The sequence below is a fragment of the Schistocerca nitens genome, chromosome 4, assembly GCF_023898315.1.
Source record: "Schistocerca nitens isolate TAMUIC-IGC-003100 chromosome 4, iqSchNite1.1, whole genome shotgun sequence".
Lineage (NCBI taxonomy): Eukaryota > Metazoa > Arthropoda > Insecta > Orthoptera > Acrididae > Schistocerca > Schistocerca nitens.
In genome coordinates this window covers 212715834-212734284 of record NC_064617.1, presented here as the reverse complement: position 1 = coordinate 212734284, position 18451 = coordinate 212715834, and the positions used below count along the sequence as shown (strand labels likewise).

Here is an 18451-nt window from a genome sequence, read left to right as displayed (position 1 = left end):
ACGAAAGGGACTGGCTGCAATGAAAAGCAAGTGAAGCACATCATAAATAATCAAACAATGGTACCAAGATGTCACACCACCTGATTTCAGAAATACTAGCGAACATTTGTGTTGTAGATAAAAACAGAAACAGACTTGCCATCAAGAAAGAGACAATGTGAAGAAACAAAACACTGAAAAATTATCTCATAGCAGTTGCATATTTTATGATAATACTTGTGATATTATACAATCAAATTAGGCATCAAATCAATAATTTAAGTTTGAAATAGTATTTTTGTGAAGCAGACCTGCTTGATACAGAAAATGTCATAATATTTTATCTACCAAATGAAAATTTTATTTATTCATATGATGTAAAGAGGAGCATGCCCTGAATGCAGCAGCTAGCACCTATGCTCCTCTATAGTGGGGGAAGTCTGGAACAAAAGAAAGAAGCCCAAGATATTTTTGTTATAATGTGATATCACATGTCAGAAACCAAAATACTGTTTTTGAATGATTTTATTGTAAAAAATGACCACTACGGTTAATTATGGCTGGTTAGTTGCATGCCATATTTGGCTGAGTAAATTATTAACATCTGCCATGCAAATAATTTGAACATTACTGAACACGATTGTGTAATATGAGTTACGAGAGGTTATTTTTAGAATAATGATATAGAGCAAGCTTGCATTCAACTGATGCCACAAATTTCCTTCAAGCTGACACAGTGAAATTTGAGTTTTGAAGTTTCACTTAAATTTATTATGAAACTTGATAAGAAGACTGAAACCATACTTCACTGATTTATCATCACACAACAAATGTAGAATTTTAGATGGGCAAGTCACAATGTGTATAAGAATTTTATTTTAGTATCTGTAACATTGATGGCTATGGATTCATAGGTCTGAGATTCATTTCCCAACCAATCCCAGAACTTTTAATTGTCACTTATCACTTTCAACTCTGGCAACATTAGATTACATGAAAAATTTTGACTTGCACCACAGTGTGGAGTCCATTGACAGGTCCCCTAAACTGGCTGAATAAGTCAGTTTGAAGGTCAGAGGAATGCAAGCACAGACATATAACTTCCAATAGAGCCATGTCTAGAAATGCATTGTAGTGTCAGACCTTCAGTTTGATGACAGTTTCACCTTTTTAACACTTTTTGGGTATTACATCATGATCATAATGTCAGCTACAGAGTGTTCATGACACCAATGGCAAAACATAGTATTCAATGACCACATAAGTGAATCACAGTTGGAAGTAGGAAACCGTACACATATCAGGCAGTAACAGTTTGTCAGGATATGAAATGGAATGATCACATAGAGTCAATTGTAGGTAGATTTCAGCTCATCGTTAGGACACTAGGAAATGCTCTCAGCCTACAAAGGAGAATGCTAACAAAACACTCATGTGAGCTATTGCAGAATATTGATCAAGCGTGTGGGATCGGTACCAAATAGACTAACAGGATATACTGGCAGTATACAAAGAAGGGTGACAGGTTTGTCTGACCTGTGGGAGTGAGTCACAGAAATGCTGAAAACCTGAACTAGCAGGTATTTGTAGACAGAAGGTAACTATTCCATGGAAACATATTTACAAAGTTTCAAGAATCATTATTAAGTGGGGAATTTAGGAACATACTGCTGCTCTGTAGGGACTGTGAAGTCAAGATTAGACTAATTATCACATGCACAGTGGTATTTAAGCATACTTCCTGTGATTCACACACAAATGGAATGAAAAGAAATCCTAATACATGGCACAATGAGAAATATGCTCTACAATGGACTACAGTGTTTCGCAGAGTATGGATGTAGATGAAGATGTAGATGTAATGATTAGTGAAAAATAGTGTTGTCTGCCAAAGAACAAAATTTTAACAGAGACCTGCCTCACTGGATATGACAAATCAATAAACTGATACTCTATGTAGCGTTACTCTCTATTCAAGCTTTAATGATATTACAAACACTTTGAAAACCATTACTTGCATCTACACACATTCATTAACCTGCTGGCGAGCAGTTGCCTTTCCTAACTTTTATTTGTTTAAGCTTCTAAATAACATATTTTGTCCTTGAGATATTTGATTTGTACAATTTTTCCTTTGTACTTTTTCCTCTCTAGTCCCTGAGAAAAGAAAATATAACTGACTACAAAACCCATGGGTATCTATTTTTTTCTCCCCTTCAATATACATGTAATGTTTATCTGTCGTCCGCAGCTCGTGGTCTCGCGGTAGCGTTCTCGCTTCCCGAGCACGGGGTCCCGGGTTCGATTCCCGGCAGGGTCAGGGATTTTCTCTGCCTCGTGATGACTGGGTGTTGTGTGTTGTCCTTAGGTTAGTTAGGTTTAAGTAGTTCTAAGTTCTAGGGGACTGATGACCATAGCTGTTAAGTCCCATAGTGCTCAGAGCCATTTGAACCATTTTTTTTGTTTATCTGTCATGTACTTCAAATAAGCCTTTTAATACTGTGTCAGAACATAATTATTTTCCAATAAAACACTTTTTGAACTTAAAGACAATTGATTTTACTTTTAATCCACAACATAATTAAGAACGCATTATCAAGCATTTTTTATCGACTATATAGTATCATTTTTAGTAAATTCATTTATTTTTACTTACCATCAGCTGCCAAAATGGTTGTCACTTCTCTTAATTTTTCTTCCAGTTCACTACTCCATTTCTTAGCAAAAAAATCAAATCCCATAACAGAAAATTTTGATTTTATCCATTTCTTGTTGCGCTCTTTGTTAGCCCATATTAATTCAAGGATTTCTTCTGTGTCAATATCTAATTAAGTAAAACACAGATGAAAATAACAATTCAGGATAAACTGGGTGCAAAATAATACCTAAATGGTATACTGAAATGATATGTTTCTGGTTTGTTAACAGAAACAAAAATAAAAAATATATTAATTTAGTTAAATGCAACATGAAAACATAGTGTCCTTTGAAAAACACCTGAATTGAAAATGATTATGTAACTTCAAAATAATAGCCTGTTTAGTGTGGTGTTTTTATGCAAAGAATACAAATTAGTAAATTATAATTGGATCTCAGTACTACACTGGAATATCCTGAGTATAATATATACAATGTGATGAGTAAAGACAACCATTCATTCAACAGTGGAGACACTGAGCACTTGATAGATTTATAAATAAGAACTTGTATATAGCAGCTCAGCTTATAATCTAGCACACTACATACACAGTATGGTGAAGTTAATTAGTTTCATGTTCCATTAATCATTTTGTACAATAAATCATAATCTGGAACAAGTCATTTTACATTCACATTGCAAATTAATTTGTAAACATGGCTTCATGCTGAACATTAATAACCTTTACAAATATACAGATGTGAGTTAGTAATTCCTACACAAGAGCTTTTACATATTACAATACAGGGAGTTGTCAATTAGAAACTTGTTCAGTTTGTTTTCAAATTTTACTCTGCTGTCTGTCAAGCATTTTATATCATCAGGTAAGCGATCAAAAATTTTTGTTACAACATTGTACACCCCTTTTACACAACCTTAACATGGAGTAATTAATGTCATTTTTCCATCTGGTGTTGTAATTATGTACATCATTGTTCCTTTAGAACTGTGGTGGATGTTTTACAACAAACTTCAGGAGAGAATAAATATGCTGTGAAGCAGTAGTCAGAATGCCCAACTCCATAAATAGATGTCTATCGGATGATCATAGGTGATCACTACATATTATTCCTACAGTATGTTTTTGAGCAATGAAAAGTTTCTTTCTTAAAGATAAGTTACCCCAGAACATTATTCAATATGAAATTATTGAATGAAAACATCCACATATGTCAACTCATTGAATTGTCTCTTCTGCAATGATTCTGAGTGCAAATGTAGCTGAACTAAGTTGTTTTAGGAGTCCAAAAATGTGCTTTTTGCAGTTTAAATTTTCATCAATATGGACACCTAAGAATTTTGAAATTTCCACTCTATTTATTATTTCCTCACCATGTGTTACACTTATCACTGTCAGAGTACCCCTAGAAGTGCAGAACTCAATATGTTGTGTCCTTTTAAAATTGAGGGTAAGACCATTTGCACAAAACCAGTCAATGTTACTTTTAAGAACATTGTTTATCATCTCTCCTATTTTTGTACATTATGCTTGGAGCGATTACAGTACTAGTTCAGCTGCAAAAAGAACTAATTCTGCTTGGTGTATAGTAGACAGAAGATCATTTACTTATATGAGGAACAACAGTGGACCTAAGACTGAGCCTTAAGGAACCCCATAGATAATTTTTCCTGAGTCAGCACTACGTCCCTGGACTATATTGGTTGAATTACTAAGTAGAGATTCCTGCATTCTTATGGTTAGACATGACATTGTCCATTGGTTGGCTATACCATCAATCTCATAAAACTTCAATTTATCTAGGAGAATACTGTGATTCACACAGTCAAATGCCTTAGATAAGTCACAGAAGATACAACTGGTGCCACTTTGCTATTTAATGCTTGTAAAATTTTGTGAGTGAACACGTACTTGATGTTCTCAGTAGAGCAACTGTTCTGAAACCCAAACTGTGATTTGCTGAGGATAGTACTGTTACTAAGGTGAGATTCTATTCTAGGAAACATCACCTCAGAGATTTTGGAAAATGACATCAGCAGTGAAACAGCTGGTAGCTGCTGACATCTCTCTTACCACCTTTCTTAAAGAGGGGTTTAACAACAGCATATTTCAGTCTCTGGAAAAATGCCTTGAGTGAGTGAGCAATTAGATAGTTAAGATAAGACTGGGCTTATTAAACGGGAACAAATTTTTAGAACTCTATTGGAAGTCAGATGAGCTTTTATTTTTGAGAAACTGTATAATTTTCCTAATTTCAGAGGAAGAAGTTGGTGATATATTCATGTGACTGAATATAATGAGAGTTACTCTTTCAATATACTGGTGTAATTTTTCCCTTGAACTGTTTTTCCTTATATTTTCTACTGTATGTAAGAAATAATTATTCAATATATTTGCTACCTGTGACTCATCATTTATAGCCCTTCCACTCAGTTCATTAGTGATATTATCCTGTCTCTCATTTCAATACATTCCATATAGCCTTAAGCCTATTGTCGGAATTACTAGTTTCTGATATTATGTGCATGTTCCTTGATTTTTAACAGGCTTTCTTAGTAATTTTGAGTTTTTGTAGTGTGTAACTACTGCAGGATCTCTACATGTTTTTTACAACAGACACATTTCCCTTTTTCTTTCACAAAATACTTTAATACATCTAGTGATCCATGGATTTTTACATGGCTGTTTAGAGTCCTTTCTGATTAGATTATGCGGAAAGCTATTTTCAAATAATGATATGAATTTATCACAGAATAGATTAAACTTCCTGTTAGGCTTTGGTTTATTATAAATGTCACCCCAGGTCATCTCTCGTAAAAACTCCTCCCTAATAGGCCATGAAGGCCCAATGGTACCAACGGGCCGCCGTGTCATCCTCAGCCCATGGGTGTCACTGGATGCGGATTCGGAGGGGCATGTGGTCAGCACACCACTCCATCTCTTGTAAACTAATCTTAAAAAAAATTATCCTGGATCATTGATTATTCTAACTGATTCCCACTAAGGAGTATTCTTACTATAAGGCGATGTGTCATTTATCCTAACTAACTGCGTATTATGATCAAGAATGCATACGAGACATAAAAAATGGCTACAGTGGGGCAGCAGCCTGTGGAAAAGTAATCATGGCAACTACAGGTAAACATCACAAAAGGAAATATTCACACTGTACAGGACCTTATGGTTAGCGGTCGGAACTTCCCAGTTTAAGTATTGCTTCACCAATAACAGCAAGATTATAACAACCAAGATATAGTTCTCTAATTCACTACACCATGCAGTGAATTGCGGGTCTCCCATTACATTCTTGTCAAACAAAACAATCAAGCAAAAAGTTGAGGAGGAAAGACAAAACCATCAAAAGTATCCGGGCACCCCTACGTAACGCAGAACAGACCACATTTCATGAGAGAGGGAGTATGTGTTGTTAGTAGAAAGCAATAACAGCAGACTGGATCAGTCAGTGATTTTGAACATGGACTAATCATTGGAAGTTGCCTCAGTAACAGATCCAACAGAAACATTTCAAGCCTTCTAAAACTGTTGAAGTTAAATGTTGGTGTTGTGACAATGAAGTGGAAATCAACAGGGACAAACACAGCTAAACTAAGACCAGGTAGACCTCATGTACCTACTCTTGGGCATTTCGGAGGTCGGTTGGAAAAAAAAAAGTAACCACACACTACCTGCAGTTCAGCTAGCACAATGACTGTGCATAGGAAGAACGAGATACAACATTCGAGCAGCTCCTCATACAGCTAGCACAATGACTGTGCATAGGAAGAATGGGATACAACATTCGAGCAGTTCCTCATTAGCCACACATTTCTGTAGTCAATGCTAACTAAAGCTTGAGGTTTTGTAAAGATTGACATGACTGGACAGTGGATGACTGGAAATGAGTGACTTTGAGTGACAAATCACACTACACCCTGTGGTAATCCGATGGAAGGGTCTGGCATCATGTGTAGTGCTAATAGTGAAGTACATAGGAGGTGGTGTTATGGTAGGGATGTGTCTTTTGTGGTTATAGTACCTTAATTGAACTAAAGGAAATGGGTAAATATAGAAGGATGTGAACCTATTTAACAGCGCTGTGCACTGCGTACCGTTCAGAGACAATGTTGTATCCCCATGACAATGCACATGTCATAAAGCAGTGTCTGTAACACAGTGGTTTGTGGACAGTAACAGTCCTAAGCTGAACACAGTGGAACAAATTTGAGGTGAGTTAGAATGTCATCTTGCTCCAGGCCCCAGTGTTCAACATCACTATCTTCTTTGTTTCTGGGTCTTGAGGAAGAATGGGCTGCCAGACATTCAGACACACCTCACTAAAAGTGCCCACAACAGAGTGCAAGTCATCATAATGGCAAAGGGTGAACACACCCCATATTAATACCCACTAATAGATGTTTGGATGCTTTTGGTCAGATAGTGTATAACAATAAAAAACATCAGGAATGAATTTAATGTGGCCTTGTCCTGAAAGTCAATGCAAGGTCATGTGCTGCTAGATTAAAGTATGCTAAACTAGTGGAAACTGAAGATCAAAACCGTGAGTATTTTCCAAATGAACTAGATATTTTGTTTTGTTAGTGTTGTTGACTTGGTTGTAGAGAAGAAGGGGCTACATGCAGCAACACCAGAGCTTATCCAAAACCGGATATGAATATATCTACAGCTCTTTTTAACAGAAGCCATAGAAACTGCACATTTGATGGAAAAGGCACATTAAAAATGGAAGGGTGTATAGAGAATGTAGGGATATATTTTATATTGTTACATGGATGTGACAATTTAAAAAAGTGACATTATGTTTTGACCTCCCATGATAAAATCAGCATCTACATTGCAACTTTAATGGCTGGATTCATAATAGTAAAACTTACCAGTTAAGCATGGGAGCATACAAAAAAACACCAAATTAAAAATTATTGTGGTTTCATGGAATATATGCGCACTTAAAATATTCGTAATAACAGCTATGTGATTGATCCTGTAAATGTGAAGAAATTATCAAAGTTGGTAAATGATGTAAGCAATAAAGCCAATAGTTGACTGGCAATTAAACGCATCTCCTTTCTCACAGTCTGGTAGTTAATAGTGTTCCAATCCGTCTCCTTTCTCCCAATGGTTTAGAAAATTTCATGGCTGACAGTTTCAGATATAATTTTGCTTGATAATCATTATTACAACAGCAGATAACTATCTCATATAAAATATTACTGGTTCTAGGGCAATACTTGGCAAAAACAGACATAATGTCTTACGGGATAACCGCAATCAGTGATTTTATAATGTTACTTAAAATCCGTCTTGATTGCAAATTTTTTTATTTTATTTATTATTCATATGACCGGTTTTGGTTCATTCAGAACCATCTTCAGATCTGATATTTCAGTTACAGGAGTAACCCGTCCAAATCCAGCAACTTTCACATGCTACGTAGCATGTGAGTGCTATTCATATGACCGGTTTCGGTTCATTCAGAACCCTCTTCAGATCTGATATTTCAGTTACAGGAGTAACCCGTCCAAATCCAGCAACTTTCACATGCTACGTAGCATGTGAAAGTTGCTGGATTTGGACGGGTTACTCCTGTAACTGAAATATCAGATCTGAAGATGGTTCTGAATGAACCGAAACCGGTCATATGAATAATAAATAAAATAAAAAAATTTGCAATCAAGACGGATTTTAAGTAACATTACTAAGGCAATACTGCCATCACTGAAGTATTACAAAACATCAAATTTTACACAACTACATGGAAGCAAGATCACAAGTTTAATTTAACTGTTTAAGAGAAAATTTCTGTCCCACTGCATACGACCACAACAAAAATGATGTGTTTCAGAGGGGCAAGCTCCCATCTTCAGATGGACACTTTCACAAGATCAGAATATCCTGTAAAGTAATTCTTTTAATTTTTTTAAAAGAAATACACAAAGCAAAAAGAACAGAAAAAATAAGGGGTAGGAATAGGTATTCATATTAGTGTAAAATAATACAGTCAAGTGCATAAATCCTCTGAATACATATGTCACCTCCAGAGACTGTGTAATAAACACAAAATTTTTAGGAATGACTATTGTTTCTCAGTTGAAGTGGAGTGAACACACAAAGAAACTTGCAAACAAAATATCAGCAGCATGTTATGCCCTCAGTGTCCCATCATCAGCATATAACAGTCAGTGTCTTTTAATTACATGCTATTCATATGTACACTCAGGTCTAAGCTGTGAAATTCTTTTCTGGGGAACAAATTCACAAAATATGAACACAGTTTTAAAACTACAGAAAAAGGCTCAAGAATAATAACTAAAAATAGTATTTGAGCTCACTGGAAAGTTCTGCTCAAAACACTGGGGATTTTAAGTACATCATGTGAGTTCATTCACAAATCAGTTGTACACATCAAAAATAATATTGATGATTACTGCACGAACAGCTCTGTCCATGACCAAGGGACAAGAGCAAGACTGGAACTACATTCGCCAAAAAAGAATAGATGTAAATCACAAAACAGTATTTCTACCAAGGAATAATACTGTTGAATATATTGCCCAAGAGGATTAAAGAGATCACTAAATAAACTTATTTGAAAAGAAAGTTAAGAAGAATCTGTTAAACAATACATTATAGACAATGAGGGATCACTCAGATAACACAAAAAAATATTACATGCATATATAATAATCTTATCTTGAGTTTTCTGCCTATTAGAACAGAAAAAGTTCTCTAGTGTTTGTCTCTAGAAGTAACTATGTTTAACAATTGATATTTTCTGTGTGTCAGAATATAAAGAGTAACAACTGCTATGTTACACTTGTCTCCTACTGCAAATGATTGCGTATAATCACAACAAGTAACAATTGACATTTTCCGTGTGTTAGATTACTACAAAAGAAACAAGCACTGTCTTGCACTTGTCTCCCATTGTGGTTAAAGTATTCGACTGTGTACTGTTGGAATGAGTTACAAGCAGAGCGCTCGTCTCTGGCAGTCTAATATGGAACTCAGCAACCAAGAGTTGATGGGAAAGACTATCAAATAGAGTGGTATGGTGTGTTCATTGATTTGTAAAGATATAAAGCCACTGCAAGACACCTCTCTGAATGAAGTTGAATCACTGGGAAATAAATTGTCCTTAAACTGAATCTTTTAAGTGATGGCATTCTTATTCATTTCCTACAGTGCCAACAATTTCTCCTCTCCATTCCAAAATCACTTGTGCCAAGATTCCTAGGGGACTTGCTTCCTCTTGCTCCATTACAGGTAACTCAGTGTTGATTGTCATCAACATCCTGATTGCACCATGCAGGTCACATCTTCATCCAAAGCTAGTCTGTGCCGGGATGCGACACTTTCTGTAAAGTGAAAGGGTAAGGATGGGAGAACCTTGGATGTTACATATCCAGAAGAAATGGATGGAGACCAGAAAAGTAAAATAATTAATGAGCAAAGGTTGAGAGTAGAGGGAAAAGAAATGGCTGATAGCAGGAGTAAATCTGTGGGAGAAGTGGAAACCACTAAATTTTGTGTCAAAGATATGAGAAGAGATTTTGGTGGAGGAAGCCTTATCCTGATGTAAAAAGGTGTAGGTGAGTTCCTGGTCTTCAAGAAATTTCACAATGGAGTGACTGTCTGCACTTAAGCTTCCTTTTCTTTTTCTAATGTTTTCTTTCTTTTATTTTCTTTCTAAATGTACAGTGTTTGGTTAATATAGAGCCTTAAGGTAAGCCAAACAGTGAAGAGTGCTGAGTCTATAAAAATGTAAGATATAAAAGGCACAAGCAATTAAATGAGCATAAGTGAGGAGTAATTAGAAGGACAGGTCAAACTAAAGAGAGATACTAATGGTAGCAATGCCAAAGGATCCTGTGCTATGAACAGGGTTGGAATTGTGTAAAATGAAAGAATGTGGAAAGATTTAAGTTAAAATGTTGCGCTAAAACTGATGAATAAACTAAGATGGGAAGTGAAGTTACAGTAAAGGCCCAAAGCCTTCACTAAGAAGGTATTTACATAACTAATAATACTAAGATAGAAAAGTGGAGGCTAAGCAGCCAAGAGTGACACAGTAAAAAATTATACAAGTCTTATAGCAAAGAGATAGGCAAAAGACACTTAGTAGCCATGATCATTGGACTAGATTTAATGCTAAAGAGGCGAAGATTTACGGTGTTTATTTGTGTGAACATTGGAAAAGTCCTTGACTTGATATTTATGTTTCACTGTCAGGTAAAAAGTTGGTAAGGAGATAATTTAAAGCCTTCAAAGCTTTTACGGTGACAACAAAGACAACAGCAATGATATAATGGCAATGCAATCGGAGAAACAAAGTGGAAACAAACATTTGGAATGTGGAGAGTTTATCTGTGGCCTTCAGGCACCACTGCAATGCCAATTTTAGAAATTTGTGAACCTAATACACAGTTGTGAAAGAAAGAAGTTTGATAGAAGTAGTAGACTGTGGCAACACAAGACAGGGAGTGATATTATTACAAGGCAGAGAGCAGTAGCATTCTGCTCTCTCTCCATGAACTGTCCAGGGCCTTCATTACCGTAGGAAGTGGAGTCAATGGAGAACTTAATGTCATCTGTCTCTAAACAGCATACAAGCATGTGAAAGTAGTATTTTGTGAGTTACACTGAAGAGCCAAAGAAACTGGTACACCTTCCTAATATTATGCAGGGCCCCCATGAGCACGTAGAAATGCTGCAAAATGACGTGGTATGGACTCAACTAATGTATGAAGCAGTGCTGGAGGGAACTGACACCATGAATACTGCAGGGCTGCCCATAACTCCATAAGAATACAAGGGGGTGGAGGTCTCTTCTGAACAGCATATTGCAAGGCATCCCAGATATGCTCAATAATGTTCATGTCTGGGGAGTTTGGTGGCCAGCGCAAGTATTTAAACTGTTTAAACTCAGAAAGGTGTTCCTGGAGCCACTCTGTAGCAATTCTGGATGGGTGGGGTGTTGCATTGTCCTGCTGGAATTGCCCAAGTACGTTGGAATGTACAATGGACATGAATGGATGCAGGTGATCAGACAGGATGCCTACGTACATGCCACCTATCAGCGTCATATCTTGACATATCAGGGGTCCCATATCACTCCAACTGCACATGGACCACACCATTACAGAGCCTTCAGCAGCTTGAACAGTCCATGGATTCATGAGGATGTCTCCATACCTGTACATGTCCATCCGCTCAATACAACTTGAAACGAAACTCGTCTGACCAGGCAACATGTTTCCAGTCATCTGTAGTACACTGTCGGTGTTCATGGGCACAGATGAGGCATACAGCTTTGTGTTGTGCAGTACACAAGTGGGCCTTCAGCTCTGAAAGTCCATATCAATGAAGTTTCGTTGAATGGTTTGCATGCTGACCACTTGTTGATGGCCCAGCATTAAAATCTGCAGCAATCAGCAGAAGGGTTGTACTTCCGTCACGTTGAACAATTCTCTTCAGTTGTCACTGGTCCCGTTCTTGCAGGATTTATTTTTGGCCGCAGCGATGTCAGAGATTTGATGTTTTACTGGATTCCTGATATTTGCGGTACATTCGTGAAAGTGTTGTACAGGAAGATCCCTCCTTCATCACTACCTTAGAGATGCTGTGTCCCGTCGCTCATGTGCCAACTATAACAACATGTTAAAACTAACTTAAATCTTGATAACCATTCAATGTAGCAGCAGTAACCAATCTAACAACTACGCCAGACACTTGTTGCCTCATACAGGCATTGCCGACCACAGCGCCGTGTTTTGCCTGTTTACATATCTCTGTATTTGAATACGTAAGAGTGTAACCAAAGGCGTAAAGGAGAAAATAGAGAATAAAAATCCTAAAGAGGGTTTATTAAGGCAAATCAGTGAACATTTTATTATGTTTGTGTTTGTGGCTACTACATAAGAATGTAAAACTTTTTTGTACATATAAATTTTGGTTTACTGTATTAAAATCTATTGGTACAGTGAAAATGATAAAGTTCCCTGTTAAGAAATTAGTAGGAAACTTGTAAAGGTATATAATTTCATAGTAAAAATTTGAAGAGTGATCAGAAAATGAAGTTACAGGCATTGCTGTTCAAAACCCTGGGAGTTTCGAAACCGAAGGGGTCGGGGTGACATGTTGCAGTAACATGTACACTCACTACCCTCACTTATTGCCAATGTACTTGTTACTGTAAGCATAAGACTTGAGTAACTGGAGAAAGAGGTTGGAACAAAAGATGTATTGTATGGATGTGGTCATTTATTAAAGAACATTTGGTGTTAACAGCACGGTGATCAGAGTCATGAATCATGAGATATTTCAATTTTAATTAAGTACTGAAATCAGAATTAATGGCAGAACTTGAAAAGGTAACCATTGTCATATGCTGAGACAATAGAGCATCCAAGGATTCAAGTCCCCCCCTCATGAACCATGGACCTTGCCGTTGGTGGGGAGGCTTGCGTGCCTCAGCGATACAGATAGCCGTACTGTAGGTACAACCATAACGGAGGGGTATCTGTTGAGAGGCCAGACAAACGTGTGGTTCCTGAAGAGGGGCAGCAGCCTTTTCAGTAGTTGCAAGGGCAACAGTCTGGATGATTGACTGATCTGGCCTTGTAACAATAACCAAAACGGCCTTGCTGTGCTGGTACTGCGAACGGCTGAAAGCAAGGGGAAACTACGGCCGTAATTTTTCCCGAGGGCATGCAGCTTTACTGTATGATTAAATGATGATGGCGTCCTCTTGGGTAAAATATTCCGGAGGTAAAATAGTCCCCCATTCGGATCTCCGGGTGGGGACTACTCAAGAGGATGTCGTTATCAGGAGAAAGAAAACTGGCGTTCTACGGATCGGAGCGTGGAATGTCAGATCCCTTAATCGGGCAGGTAGGTTAGAAAATTTGAAAAGGGAAATGGATAGGTTAAAGTTAGATATAGTGGGAATTAGTGAAGTTCAGTGGCAGGAGGAACAAGACTTCTGGTCAGGTGACTACAGGGTTATAAACACAAAGTCAAATAGGGGTAATGCAAGAGTAGGTTTACCGGTAATAATGAATAGGAAAATAGGAACGCGGGTAAGCTACTACAAACAGCATAGTGAACGCATTATTGTGGCCAAGATAGATACGAAGCCCACACCTACTACAGTAGTACAAGTTTATATACCAACTAGCTCTGCAGATGACGAAGAAATTGAAGAAAGGTATGATGAAATAAAATAAATTATTCAGATAGTGAAGGGAGACGAAAATTTAAGTCATGGGTGACTGGAATTCGAGTGTAGGAAAAGGGAGAGAAGGAAACGTAGTAGGTGAATATGGATTGGGGCTATGAAATGAAAGAGGAAGCCGCCTGGTAGAATTTTGCAAAGAGCACAACTTAATCATAGCTAACACTTGGTTTAAGAATCATGATAGAAGGTTGTATACATGGAAGAACCCTGGAGATACTAAAAGGTATCAGATAGATTATATAATGGTAAGACAGAGATTTAGGAACCAGGTTTTAAATTGTAACACATTTCCAGGGGCAGATGTGGACTCTGACCACAATCTATTGGTTATGACCTGTAGATTAAAACTGAAGAAACTGCAAAAAGGTGGGAATTTAAGGAGATGGGACCTGGATAAACTGAAAGAACCAGAGGTTGTACGGAGTTTCATGGAGAGCATAAGTGAACAATTGACAGGAATGGGGGAAAGAAATACAGTAGAAGAAGAATGGGTAGCTTTGAGGGATGAAGTAGTGAAGGCAGCAGAGGATCAAGTAGGTAAAAAGACGAGGGCTAATAGAAATCCTTGAGTAACAGAAGAAATATTGAATTTAATTGATGAAAGGAGAAAATATAAAAATGCAATAAATGAAGCAGGCAAAAGGGAATACAAACGTCTCAAAAATGAGATCGACAGAAAGTGCAAAATGGCTAAGCAGGGATGGCTAGAGGACAAATGTAAGGATGTAGAGGCTTATCTCATGAGGGGTAAGATAGATACTGCCTACAGGAAAATTAAAGAGACCTTTCGAGATAAGACAACCACTTGTATGAATATCAAGAGCTCAGATGGCAACCCAGTTCTAAGCAAAGAAGGGAAGGCAGAAAGGTGGAAGGAGTATATAGAGGGTTTATACAAGGGCGATGTACTTGAGGACAGTATTATGGAAATGGAAGAGGATGTAGATGAAGATGAAATGGGAGATAAGATACTGCGTGAAGAGTTTGACAGAGCACTGAAAGACCTGAGTCGAAACAAGGCCCCGGGAGTAGACAACATTCCATTAGAACTACTGATGGCCTTGGGAGAGCCAGTCATGACAAAACTCTACCATCTGGTGAGCAAGATGTATGAAACAGACGAAATACCCTCAGACTTCAAGAAGAATATAATAATTCCAATCCCAAAGAAAGCAGGTGTTGACAGATGTGAGAATTACCGAACAATCAGTTTAATGAGCCACAGCTGCAAAATACTAACACGAATTCTTTACAGACGAATGGAAAAACTAGTAGAAGCCGACCTCTGGGAAGATCAGTTTGGATTCCGTAGAAATACCGGAACACGTGAGGCAATACTGACCTTACAACTTATCTTAGAAGAAAGATTAAGGAAAGGCAAACCTACGTTTCTAGCATTTGTAGACTTAGAGAAAGCTTTTGACAATGTTGACTGGAATGCTCTCTTTCAAATTCTAAAGGTGGCAGGGGTAAAATACAGGGAGCGAAAGGCTATTTACAATTTGTACAGAAACCAGATGGCAGTTATAAGAGTCGAGGGGCATGAAAGGGAAGCAGTGGTTGGGAAGGGAGTAAGACAGGGTTGTAGCCTCTCCACGATGTTATTCAATCTGTATATTGAGCAAGCAGTAAAGGAAGCAAAAGAAAAATTCGGAGTAGGTATTAAAATCCATGGAGAAGAAATAAAAACTTTGAGGTTCGCCGATGACATTGTAATTCTGTCAGAGACAGCAAAGGACTTGGAAGAGCAGTTGAACGGAATGGATGGTGTCTTGAAGGGAGGATATAAGATGAACATCAACAAAAGCAAAACGAGGATAATGGAATGTAGTCGAATTAAGTCGGGTGATGTTGAGGGTATCAGATTAGGAAATGAGACACTTAAATTAGTAAAGGAGTTTTGCTATTTGGGGAGCAAAATAACTGATGATGGTCGAAGTAGAGAGGATATAAAATGTAGACTGGCAATGGCAAGGAAAGCGTTTCTGAAGAAGAGAAATTTGTTAACATCGAGTATAGATTTAAGTGTCAGGAAGTCATTTCTGAAAGTATTTGTATGGAGTGTAGCCATGTATGGAAGTGAAACATGGACGGTAAATAGTTTGGACAAGAAGAGAATAGAAGCTTTCGAAATGTGGTGCTACAGAAGAATGCTGAAGATTAGATGGGTAGATCACATAACTAATGAGGAGGTACTGAATAGGATTGGGGAGAAGAGGAGTTTGTGGCACAACTTGACCAGAAGAAGGGATCGGTTGGTAGGACATGTTCTGAGGCATCAAGGGATCACCAATTTAGTATTGGAGGGCAGCTTGGAGGGTAAAAATCGTAGGGGGAGACCAAGAGATGAATACACTAAGCAGATTCAGAAGGATGTAGGTTGCAGTAGGTACTGGGAGATGAAGAAGCTTGCACAGGATAGAGTAGCATGGAGAGCTGCATCAAACCAGTCTCAGGACTGAAGACCACAACAACAACAACAACAGGATTCAAGTCATCATGATGGGGAGTAGAGCATGGTGATGGAAGGTTTTTAGGAAGCTGGCGTAAGAATATTAAGGGCACAAACTAAAAGTTAGATGCAATTTATGAGCACAGACAACCTTTAGCAACAACCAGTTGGACAACTGCATAGCACAGACAACCGAGAAAAGAAAAGTAGTCCCTCAAAAGAGCACATTTTTTGAGACTAACAGTGATGAGAGAATCATTTGTTGCTGGTTGCATCATTCACCAACTATTTCAGATAGTCTTGTGAAGAGTTTTCATTCAAGGAACCAATTTAGAACACTACAATATTGATAGGAAAATTAATAAAGTGGCTTGTCTAACAGAACAGTGGCCTAAACAATTATAATCATGAGTGACAGACGATTGTGTAGAGGAGAATAAGTCAGGGCTTGGCTGATGTTGGACCTATGGTAGATGGCAAACCACTACGGTTACATCATAAGCTTTGTGTTTCTTCATTTTGTATTAACTAATTTTGAATATATACTGCGTTGCCGACAGCTGTGTGGTCGAAATGTGAGGTTAGCATATTTAGTGACTTCAAGAAATCATTTAAGTTATTGATGGCAGATCACAAAACTATCATGGCGGTTTGTGTTTAAATCCCATGTGGCAGAGCAGTAAAATGATTATAATGTAATGTGTGAATAGGTAATGCAGAAGGTCAGAGTTTTTCTTGTCAATCAGAATTAATTTCAGTCATGCAAGCACCCTGAATTCTAATGAATACTATGGTCAGCTTTGCTTAAATATTGTAACATATGTACACCAACTTAAATGTGAGACAAATGGGCCTCAATGATATATTTGATTTTACCAGATTAGTTTGCTCTTTGTTTAATGGCACACTGACCCTTTCCGGAGTATTCATGTGTTCATGCAAATTTCAATCAGTTTCACATATGGGAGTGGACAGTAAGAACAAGTGCATCACAGGTAAGGGCAGGTAGGTTAATTGGCTGGACTTCAAGTATGCATAGTCAGAAGGTACATCTACGTCGTAACTAAGCCATCCACCATTATGAGACCACCCCTTACTGCCCCAGACAGGTTGTTTGATTTACATTGCAGAAATGAATTTTTTGGCTGGTTCTTTCTCTTGGTGCAAAATGACATATCTGTAATGTTGTAATAATTGATATGTTCAATTACTTAGGACAGGCTTTTATTCTAATAAGCATCAAGTTGTTAACACAATATTATCTTCACAAGTAAGGGGAAGTAAACAATGCTCCATGTCTAATAGTGAAGATTTGTTTCTTCACCTGCAGCACAACACAGGAAACCAAAATATTCAGCAAGGAAATGCACCCTTTTATGAATTGTCAGAATTGTGTGTAGCACACTGTATGGACTGATGAGTACTTGTGTAATCCTTGTTTGACAATGATGCTGCAACTGTTAGTCAAAGCAGTCCCCAACTCAGGGAATGAGTGGGAAGGGAGCAGATGCAGGAATCTTGCATCATCATTTTAAGCAAGGTCCTAGTGGAGATGGCTCACCATTGCCTTCCAGCAGTCTGTTACAAAGTTTCTACTGTGTGTCTGTGCCGTGTGAGTGACAGAAATGTGTGCTTTTACAGAGTAGGGGAGAGTGGGGCACTCTGAACCATGGGGCACAATGAATCAGGTAGCATAGGTTGGTTGGTTTGGGGAAGGAGACCAGACAGCGTGGTCATCGGTCTCATCGAATTAGGGAAGGATTGGGAAGGAAGTCGGCCGTGCCCTTTCAGAGGAACCATCCCGGCATTTGCCTGGAGTGATTTAGGGAAATCACGGAAAACCTAAATCAGGATGGCCGGACGCGGGATTGAACCGTCGTCCTCCCGAATGCGAGTCCAGTGTCTAACCACTGCGCCACCCCGCTCGGTCCAGGTAGCATAATTTTAGTATAAGATGGTAAATTATTTCTTCCTCTGTGCATATGTTGTCAGTACTGCTCTACCGACTGCCATTTGTTTTCTGCAGGATCTAGTTCCCGCCATTAGTGTTGTACTGGTGATATGTTAGTTTCGCGACAGTGAAGTAATTTTTGGAGACGTAGATTGACT

The 18451-nt window shown here is 38.0% G+C and overlaps 1 protein-coding gene across 1 annotated transcript in view; it reads right to left on the bottom strand.

The window, feature by feature from the left end:
- LOC126253180 (methyltransferase-like protein 22) overlaps positions 1 to 18451 on the bottom strand; it is a 49381-nt gene that overhangs the window by 9993 nt on the left and 20937 nt on the right. The window contains exon 4 of the mRNA XM_049954341.1: positions 2636 to 2803. Coding sequence (XP_049810298.1) covers positions 2636 to 2803 — 168 coding nt within the window. The remainder of the gene's footprint in view (positions 1 to 2635; positions 2804 to 18451) is intronic.